Here is a 10,574-nt window from a genome sequence, read left to right on the forward strand (position 1 = left end):
AGAAACAAACCAGAGATGTATCAGCTGGTGAGTAGATTTTTTTAAATGTAGACTATCAATGGAGTGCTATTTGGCCTTAAAAATTAGATGCTGATACATACTAGAATAGGAATCAACCTTGAAAAAATGTTAATTGAAAGAAGCCCGTCCCAAATTGGATATATATTTTACAGTTCATTTTATATGAAATATCCAAATTAGACAAGTCTGTAAAAGACAGTCTACGCATTATTTGTTTCTTAGAGCTGAAAGAGTAATAATTAGCTAAATGCTATGGTATTTTCTTTTGAGGATATGAAAATTTTCTAAAATTGATTGCATCCATAGTTTTTCATGTTTGTGAATATACTAACAACTACTGAATTGGTCATATTCTATGCATAAATTATATGGTTGTGAATTTTATCTTTTCTGATTTTTATTTTTTGCTAGTATGTTTATAGTACACAATGATGTGGGGTGTTGTTGATACATGTGCATAACATGGCTCAAATCTTTTTCATCTGTTTCCCTCCACTCTTTCTCCTCTCTTTCCATCTCTTGGCCCTCCTCTCATTTGCAACAGATCTGTTTTCCTTTTGTCCTATTATTGATCTTTTATTTTGTGCTATTTGATTTATTCACATTGCTTTATTTATATTTTTAGTTCCTCATATAAGTGAAACCATGTAATATTTAAGCTTGTGTCTGATTTATTTCATTTAACATCATAGTGCCAAGGTGCATCCATTTTCACGCAAATGATTCACATTTATCCTTCTTTATGGCAGAGTAGTACTCCATTGTTTATAAATACGATGGGTTTTTTATCCATTCATTTGTTAATGGATATATAGGCCACTTCCAAGATTTAGCTGTTATGAATTGTGCTGCTATAAACAAGGGTATGTGTATATCACTGTAATGTGATATCTTTTGTTCAGGACACCTGAATAACTGAGCTAATTGAATAGGTAGGTTAATTGAATTTCTAGTTTTAGTTTTTTGAGTAATCTCCAAACTGATTTCCATAATGATTATACTACTTTACATCTCCACCAACAGTACAGGAGGGTCCCTTTTTTTCTCTCAGTCTCGCAAACATTTATTACTTGATTTTTTGATGTTAGTTGTTCTTTCTTTTTAGGGCAAGATGGACTCTCACTATTGCTTAATTTGCATTTCTTTAATGACCAGACATGTTGACCATTTGTACTTCTAAGAAATGTCTGTTGATTTCAGTAGCTCATTTCTTAATTGGGTCTTTTTGCCTAGCAAGCTGGAAGCCTTGGGTTCGGTCCTCGGCACCAAAAACAAAAAATAAACCTCCCCTAAAAAACAGTTCAACCAAAAAAATACAGTAAAATCAAAAAAGACCAAAGACAAATAAGGCAACAATCTTAATTGGGTCTTTATGATGGAGGGGACTAATTTTTGAGTTCTTTATATATTCTAGATATTAGTCTTCTATCCAAGGAGTAGCTTGAAAAAAAATTTTCTCATTCTGTAGGTTATTTCTTCATTCTGTTAGTTGTTACTTTTGCTGGGAGGAAACTTTGTAAGCTGATGATTGCATTTGTTGATTCTTGATGTTATTTCTTGTGCAATAAGGATTCGGTTCAGAAAATCCTTATGTAGACCTATGACTTCAAGAATTTTACCCACCTTATCTTTCAGACCTTTGTTTCTGTTTTAACACTTAGATCTTTGATCCATTTTGATGTTACTTTGGTACATGATATCTCATCATATATCTCATATGAGTCTGGATTCAGTGTACATGTGGATATCCAGTTTTCCCAGCAACCTTTATTAAAGAGGCAAGGGCCATTCAAATAGTTCAGTGGACTAAAGCACGCCTGCCATGCTTGCCCCGCCCTGGGGGCATGCTGAGATGGAGATTGAGACAGGGCCTTGTAGCAAACACCTATAATCCCAGCATTTGGGAGGCTGAAAACAGGTGAATCACTATAGTCCGATCTATGTAGTGAGACCCTGTAGACCCTGTATCCCGTAGATCCTGTACTAAATAAAAAATAAATAAAAAGTCTATCTTTTATTCAGGGTGTGTTTTGGGGCTTGTCAAAGATCAAATACAGTAGCTAAATTGCCTCGGGTTGTTTCTACATCCAGTGTTCTGTTTCATTGAACCACGTGTCTTTTCTTGTGCTAGTGCATGCTGTTCTTATCACTATAATGTAACTCCAAATCTGGAATTGTGATGCTTCCTGCTTTGCTCTTGTTACCAAGGATTGCTTTTGCTATTTGGGGTTTCTTCTGGTTCCATATGAATTCCAGTTCCTTAATGAATCCTGTTGATATTTTGATCAGGGTGGGATTAAATGTGATTATCAATTTGGGACCTTCAACCATTTTGACTGAATTGGTTCTGCCACTCCAGGAGCAAGAAATATCTTTCCATTTTCTGATGTCCTCTTCGGCCTCCTTTTCCAGAGTACTATACTTTTTGTTATAGAGATCTTTTACTTCATTGGTCAGGTTGATACTTAAGTATTTAATTTCTCTTTATGCTGTTGTGAATATTGTTTTCGTAATTTCTTTTTCAGCCAGTTCATTATTGGTGTAGAGGAACACTATTGATTTTGTGTGCATTGATTTGTATACTGCTACTGCTCTAGTAAATTTGGTTATTCTGAGAGTCTTTGGTAGAATTTTCTGGATCTTCTATGTAAATGATCATGTTACTTGCAAATGATAATTTCACCTCTTTGTTTCCTTGCCTGATTGTTCTGGCTAATATTTTGAGAACAGTGTTAAACTGGAGTTGTGATAGTGGACTTCTTGTCCTGTTCCTGTCTCAAAATATGAACTCCCTGAAGGCTAAGTATATGGCTATTTTGGTTTTATTTCTCTTATAGTAACTGCATTTAATGAATATGTTGATGACCTTAATAAATTATTAATGAAAATCTATTAATAATAAAAGCAATAATATTTATTAAATACTATATGTCTGGCCCTAAACTATGCATTACTATGTCTTTCTAGTTTGCTTCTCTTACAAACTAGCATCTATATTTAAATTCTCAGGGCTGGTGAGATGGCTCAGTGATCTAAAGCACCTACTTAGAGCAAGCTTAGCAAAGCACAGGGACCCCGGTTCAATCCCCCAGCACCACATGCCAGCCAGCCCCGCCCCCGGGTGGGCTGAGCTGGCCACACACACAAAAATAAATAAATAAATAAATAAAATAAATAATTTTTTTAAAAAGTATTAGTCAATTTAAAAAATAATAATAATAAATAAATTCTCAAAAAAAAAGTACAGAATCACTTAAAGAAACTTTTGCAGTTTATACAAGGGTCCCAAAGCAAAAGAACAAAATAAAAACTATACTCTAAAATACTATTATAAAGGGCCAGCCAAATAGCTCAGTGGATTAAAGCGCCTGTTTAGATAGATGCAGGGGCTGGGAGTTCCATCCCCAGGACTGCCGTGCGGGCCCCGCCCCCAGGGTGCACTGAGATGGTGACTGAGACTGGGCATGTGGCACCTGCCTGTAATCCCAGCATCTGGGAGGCAGTAAACAGGAGGATCACTACAAGTCCAATCTATGCAGTGAGATCCTGTACACCCTGTCCTAAATACAAATAAATAAATAGATAAATAACTACTATAATGGTATGAAATTTTAGAAAAGAGAAAGTGAAATTATTTCTTAAAATGCCAAGTTTATAGTTTTATGTGTGTGCCTATTTCCCTGTTAGCTTACAGGTATATTGTAAAGTTAAGGGCTGACCAGATAGCTCAGCAAACTAAAGTGCCTGCTTAAGCAGATGCAGAGACCAGGGTTAGACCCCTGTCCGTGCTGTGCCAGCCCGGCCCCCAGGGCGTGCTGAGATGGTGACTGAAATGGCGTGGTATCATGTACCTGTAATCCCAGCACTTAGGCTAAAAACAGGATGATCACTGCAAGTATATATAGTAAAATCTTTTATTCGTGTATATATTCTGCCTAAAACCAATTGTGCCATAACAAATCCTAAATACATAAGTTTGTTTAGTGAAAGAAGTCATATTTATGAACTGCCAGTCTTTTTCCACAAAAAAAATAGTATACTTAACTATTTGAATTATAGTTACCTTTTTTTCTTTCTACAAAACATAAACTTCTCAAGAGTACAGTTTGTGTCATCTTAGCCATCTCTGTGTCATCCAGGACTTAGCACATAATAGGTGACCAATAAATATTGTTGCATAGATTAAAGAGGTCACAATCAGTGTCAGTGGTGGGTTTTAAGTACTAGCTGTTATTATCCCACAGGAGGTAAATTATAATTGGTAAATGTTTATGTAGTAGTCTTCTGTTCAGTGCATCTTTTCTTTAACATTTCTTCTTCCAGGTGTAGAACTTTAGGAACTTTTACTAAAGAAAGAGTATTTCTGGTAAAACTTACATTAAAGTTCTTCTGTTTTACTTTTCATATCTCTGCAGTGCTGAATTATCCAAAGATCATTGCTGGAACGGGTTAGGCTCCCCTCCAGATTCCCCATCTCCTGGGAGTGAGGTGTATTGCAGCAGTGAGCCGAATGACCCTCAATATGACCAGAGTCTTCTAGAGAACTTATTTTATGTGGCACCTGTAAGTTACTAAATCTGAAGCTTCAGGAACATGCGTATAGGTAATATCAGTAGTTATGGACATGAAAAACTTGCAAATAGAAAGCTATTCATTTTATATTCCTTCCCTTAATCACAATGACAACTTGAAGAATTATCTTCATTTTGTAGATGAGGAGAGGGTAAGATTGAATATTTTGTCCAAGGATGCATAGCAAATGTTAGAGCCAAAATTCAAATTGAAATCCTAAAGGAAGTGCTATATCCTCAGATTCTCCCTTACCTGAAACATCGCTCCGTACAGGTGACACACCTCTTTTGGCCCTTACAACAGCATCAGCACACAGAACCAAGTTTTCAACATGAGTCTTCAACAGATACATTCAAACCAGAGCACTCCTGATTTCCCTTTTTTCCAAGATCAGAAAAAGATAACTGAAATACACCATAGTTTTTTATTCTAGCTCAATGGTAAGACTGTGAGGGCTACACGGATTCAACTGACAGGAAAAACTGTTACATGACATTGTAAGAAAAGAGCGTAGCATTTTAACTGAAATTTGAAAGTGATTAATGTTTTTAATGGCCAAAAACAGGAAGTAGAAAGAATGACCTATACAGTATATAAAAAGCATATTTGTACACTGAAGAGTGTACATTTTAACTAGAGAATTTATATGGAAAGACTAGGAAATGAGCTTAGTAGTGGAGCACTTGCCTACGATGTGTAAGGCCCTGGATTGAGAGAAAGAAAAAAAATAATGAACTTGGGTAGGAAAGGAACCGATAAGGCAGAGTCTACCGCAGTGCAGCCAGTCTGTGTAAAAGATTGTGAATGTCTAATGAGGAAAAAAAGGACATTATAGTGCTTCAGGAATCTTGTTCTAGCAGCTATGTATGAAGCAAACACAGCACAATTGCCAGCAGCTGCGCTATTGAGTTACTAGGTATGAGAAAGCCCGAGAATGATAGCAGTGGAGGAGGAGGAGGAGGTAGATTGGAAAAACATAATGAATTGCTAGTATTTTATGACTTCCTACCATAACAATCATTTTGGATACAACATTAACTATAGGATAAAGAAGAAAGGGTTTCTTTATTACCCATTTACTACCCAGTTTTTACATTCCAGAATGCTTACATGTTATCTCTCATTTATTGAGAACTGTACCAGTGTCCTTAATTCATTATTTCAATTAATTCGTTACTAACCTCATGAGAAAATACTATCTCTGGTTACACATCATGAAACATTAGCTTAGAGATGTTCAGTATGTTCATTAAGCAGCAGAACTGTAGTTCTCACCCTACTCTAACTGGCATAAACCCAGACTTTTTTCTACTACTCCACACTGTCTCATAAGCTTTAATTGAAGCATGGTGTTAGGACCTCACCCTGGCTTACTTTCCAATTTTTACTCTTTCCCAATCCTGGAAACTTCACCCGTGGTTGTATCATCCACTCCTCACACACTCTAGCTTTTTTGTTAACCTTTTTAAGCAAATGATGTGTGTACAAAGAAGAGCTTGCTTACTTTTAAAGTAAGGGAATATTTCCTTCCTGCTATCTCCAAAGCAGTTAACTTTTGGTGTCTTTTCTTTGCTCCCTCCATAGAAATCTGATAACAGCATCAGTGATTCTCTCAGTGAAGAGGATGATATTATTCCTGCTAAAACAATGAATCAGTCAAAAGCTCTTGACAGATCTTCCAAAGTTCCGGAGCCAAAAGATCATAAGCTGACGAAGAGGGCAGCAAGCAAGGAAAATAAGTGAGCCTCCCTGTGAATACTGATTACTGGCAAAAGCAAAGGAAGCTGATTTTCATAAAATTTCCTCAAGTGAAATTTCATACCTGTGTTTGCCCAACATTATCAAAGTAGTTAAATTATAGCAACTCCACTAGGCATGGTGGCCCACACCTGTAACCCCAGCACTTGTAACATAGTTCAAAGCCAACCTGAACCACATAACAAGATCCTGTCTCAAAGAAATGAAAAACAATTATAGTAACTCAGCATTACAAGCCTTAAAAATGGAATAACATAAAAAGATGCATACAGTTAAAATGGTTATTACTAGGTTGTACTATGATCATACCTATGAAGAAAATATACATAAAAGAAATGAAAAGGAAAACATAAAAGTGACAGTAATAATTGTATTAGGGTAGTGGTACTGTCCTTCCTAGAGAGATTTAACAACATAACATCAGTTTGTACAGTTGTATAAAAGTAATAAGCCTTTTTTTTAGATTTTCTTTATTGTACATTAAATCAAAATTCTGATAATTAAAGGCATTTCCACTTATGAATTAAGATCCTTGCTATCCTACTTCTTCCTTTCTCTAGCCTGTGAGAACTGGATTTTTTCATGTTAACCCTCTAATTGCGCACCTTTCTCTGAACTCCATGCAGAAATCTGGCTGACAAGCAGCTACTTTCAGAAACTCCAGAAGATGCCCAAGTAGTGACACTAAGTGTGGACAGACTGGCCCTTCTGGGTAGGACACACTCTGTCAGAATCATCATTGAGACCATGGGAGTTCCTCTAGACAGTCCTGAGATGACTCCAGGCAAGAAAAGCTTCACTGGGAAACCACCTAAACTGACAACAGTAAAAAAGCGGTATGTGTCTAAAATGAAAAAGGTTAGGGCTGGGAAGATAGCTCCCAATCTAAGCACCTGCCTGGGAAGTAGAAGGACCCGGGTTTGATCCCTGGTACCACAGGCCATGCCAGCCCCAGAATCCCAGGCGCACCATGCTGACCACCTAAACCAGGCATGGTGGCACACACCTGTAATCCCAACACTGGGGAGGCTGAGACAGGAGGATTACTACAAGTCTGAACTATGTAGCGAGACACTGTACCAAGTAAATAAAAGATAAAAAAGTGAAGGAAATAAAAAGGGCAAAGTTGACCTTTTTGGAAAGTGTATCTCATGATAATAGTAACTGTATAACACATTATAATTTGTAATTCATTTACATATAGATCATTCAGTCACTAAAAATATATTGAATTCCCCTAGATCCCAAAAGCATGGAAATATGCAGAAATTAAGATGGGAACTGTGCTTATAGACCATAAGTTTAGCAAGAGAGAAAAATATTTAAATAGCTATCTATTATGTAGGGCTTTCAGGGCCAAAGCAGATATTTTATATGAAAAGTGCTATGGGACACACAAAAACAAGACTTTCATTCCTTCTAAGAAGATTAATGAAAACTTTGAAAGAGGAAATAGCCTCTGAGGACTGGAGAGCCTGAGAATGGCTTCTTCAGAGAGCTGTAGGATTTATAGACCGGCAGGAAGTATGTTTATTAATCGGTTTCTTTTTTAATCACCTTTTTTTTTTTAGCACTTTCTTTGTGGAATATCGTTTTCCTGTGGGGTTTTCCAAGAGTGGACGGGGAAAGAGTGCTTTGATCACTGAAGTTGTTCGACTTGCCTCCAGTAAAATTACAGATGGAAGTAAGAGAGATTGGTTTCTACTCCTTAGATGTTTTAACTTTGTAAGAAATTTTGAGTCCTAATTATACACTTGACTTTTATAGTACCATAAACTCAGAACTAGAAAGAATTTCGAAGTAAATCTATTCTGATGCCCTAGAAGTGAGGAAACTGGCCCAGTAGTACTATGACTGTGCTGATGTAAGACAGCACGTCAGTAGATATTTAGATCACGTTCTTTCAACTGTTGCCATTTTTCTTTTCTTAAAAAGTTTTATCAAGGTATAACTAATATACTATACAAATTACTCTATGAACTTATCTTTTTAAAAATTTTATTACCTTAAGTACAGTGAAGTATATAAACATTTACTTACACATCTTGTGCTCATGTGCCTCTTTCATTTACCATAGCAAAGCTAAGAAACATAGCACTGTTTATCTTTGGCTACTGTGTCCAGGGTTTTCTCTTTATCTCTGTTCTTTCAATCCTACAGCCTACTACTTTCCATGAAGTCACACTGACTAGATTCCTTGAAAGAGATCTTAGTTAGATTTGAAAGGAAGAGGATGGTATGAAGGCATTGATTAATAAAGGCTTTGTTTAGATGGTGTGATATATTGTTTATTCCTGTGTATCTTGTTCTTACAGTGGTGAAATTCCAGCAACGATCTGTGTTTCCAGTACAATTTGATGGCTCAATGATACAGCACTGGTGGAACTCTGACCTCACTTTCAAAATTTATGCAAAAAAAACTCCTCAGAAGAAGGTACTGGGGGCTGGTGAGATGGCTCAGTGATCTAAAGCACCTACTTAGAACAAGCTTAACAAAGCACTGGAACCGCAATTCAATCCCCAGCACCACATGCCAGCCCCGCCCCCTGGTGGGCTGAGCTGGCCACACACATACACACACACAAATAAAAAAAAAAAAAAAAAAAGAAGGTACTGGAAGCAATTTTCGACCTTTGCCTTACTATTCACATCAGTGATTTGGCACATACTTATATTCTTGCCTGATGTAGGAATTTATCCAGGTTCCAGCACTCTAATGCTTTTTATTTTTTATTTATTTATTTATTTTTCTAATGCTTTTTATTACTATCACCATTATTGCTCCTCTCTGCTTTCTAGGCCAGATATTAACACCAAAGGCTGTATACAACATTATGGCATGTAATTATTATAAGAACTCTGTCAATTTGATACATTATTATCTTCATTTTACAGATCAAAGAACTAAGATTTAGAGAAAGTTAAATAATATATTTAAGATCACCCAAGCTAACAAAAGAGCCAGATGAGACCACAGAAACTCAGAAGTGCTTGGGCTTTGCGCCAAGGTGGCACCAGCAACAGTGGTGGACACAGTTTGGTGTGGAAGGCAAATGAACATAGAACAGTGTCTGCCAACCTAAAATACCTTCGCTTGGGGATTTTGGTCTTTCAGACTACTAGTTTGGTACTAACAATGCATTATTAGGACTTTAAAGGAGGGACCTCGTTACTTATCTTTTTCTTCCTTTTTTTTTTTTTTTTTTTCCTGTCTTTCTTTTTGAGATAGAACTTCACTATGCAGTTCAGGCTGGTTTTGAACTTACTTTGTAGCCGAGGCTGGCCTCAAACTCACAGTGATCTCTTCTTCCTGAGTCACCCAACTGCTGGAATTATAGGTGTGAGCCACCACACCCAGCTTCTTAGGTGTTATCTATCTTATACTACAGTGGTTGTTGCTGAACTTTTGAAGATAATGGCATGCCTTTTATTCATCTACAAGGGCAGTAAATGTAGTCTAAGAGCACTGAATTGAGTGCTACATGATGAAATTCTTAATAATCATATGGAAACACTTAAGCTTGTTAGTCCATCAGGGATATATACTTCAGAATAATTTACTCCATATGGCACTGTCAGATGTAGATGCAGCAACTTACCAGGTCATGTAGCAGTTGAAAATTCTTATACTGACTCTATTTTCTGTATCTTTGCCTAGTAGAGTGTGAGGTCTGTACCAGTGGTCACCTTGGTGATTTTGGCAGCAGAAGTTGCTTGTGTATGGTGGCCCTCAGACTCCCAAAAGCTTGGTTCTGAAAACTCTTAGCTGGTTCTCAATTTGTGGGCCTCACAGCAGTTCTCACAGCCTGTTTTTCAAGTGTTTTTACTAGAGTTTATTTTGAGAAAATCTTAAAAAAAAAAACAAAAGTTATTATGGATAAGAAACAGTCAGCTTGGCACTTAGAGGCCTTGTTATAGCTTACTGTGATTAAGTATATGGATAAAATTTTTACAGGATTTGTAACCTCTTTATAATACTGCCAACACTGTTATCCTGGGGTTTTTTAACTGCAGGATTTTGTGCAGCTTGTCAATGTCTTTTTCTTTGGAGCCATCCTTGTAATAATAGCTACTTTCTTACATGGTTATCCCAAGCCTACAGAAAATGCCAATAAAGCATAGTCATATACTGTCTTTTACTGGTTTTTTATGATGGTGCACTAGGAATCTCAACATTAATGTTTCATAGAGGACAACTACAGATTTTTTTTTTTTTTTTTTTT

The 10,574-nt window shown here is 36.6% G+C and overlaps 1 protein-coding gene and 1 pseudogene across 5 annotated transcripts in view; both read left to right on the plus strand.

The window, feature by feature from the left end:
* Positions 1–10,574, plus strand: part of C2cd3 (C2 calcium dependent domain containing 3) — a 128,650-nt gene that overhangs the window by 44,247 nt on the left and 73,829 nt on the right. For all 5 annotated transcript variants that reach the window (XM_023702113.1, XM_023702115.1, XM_023702116.1 and 2 more), the window contains exons 8-12: positions 4,437–4,584; positions 6,178–6,332; positions 6,978–7,187; positions 7,923–8,035; positions 8,667–8,785. In XM_023702113.1, the coding sequence (XP_023557881.1) occupies positions 4,437–4,584; positions 6,178–6,332; positions 6,978–7,187; positions 7,923–8,035; positions 8,667–8,785 (745 nt within the window). The remainder of the gene's footprint in view (positions 1–4,436; positions 4,585–6,177; positions 6,333–6,977; positions 7,188–7,922; positions 8,036–8,666; positions 8,786–10,574) is intronic.
* LOC105743648 lies at positions 9,317–10,269 on the plus strand (annotated as a pseudogene).

The sequence above is a fragment of the Octodon degus genome, unplaced genomic scaffold, assembly GCF_000260255.1.
Source record: "Octodon degus isolate 3935 unplaced genomic scaffold, OctDeg1.0 scaffold00146, whole genome shotgun sequence".
NCBI classification, from domain to species: domain Eukaryota; kingdom Metazoa; phylum Chordata; class Mammalia; order Rodentia; family Octodontidae; genus Octodon; species Octodon degus.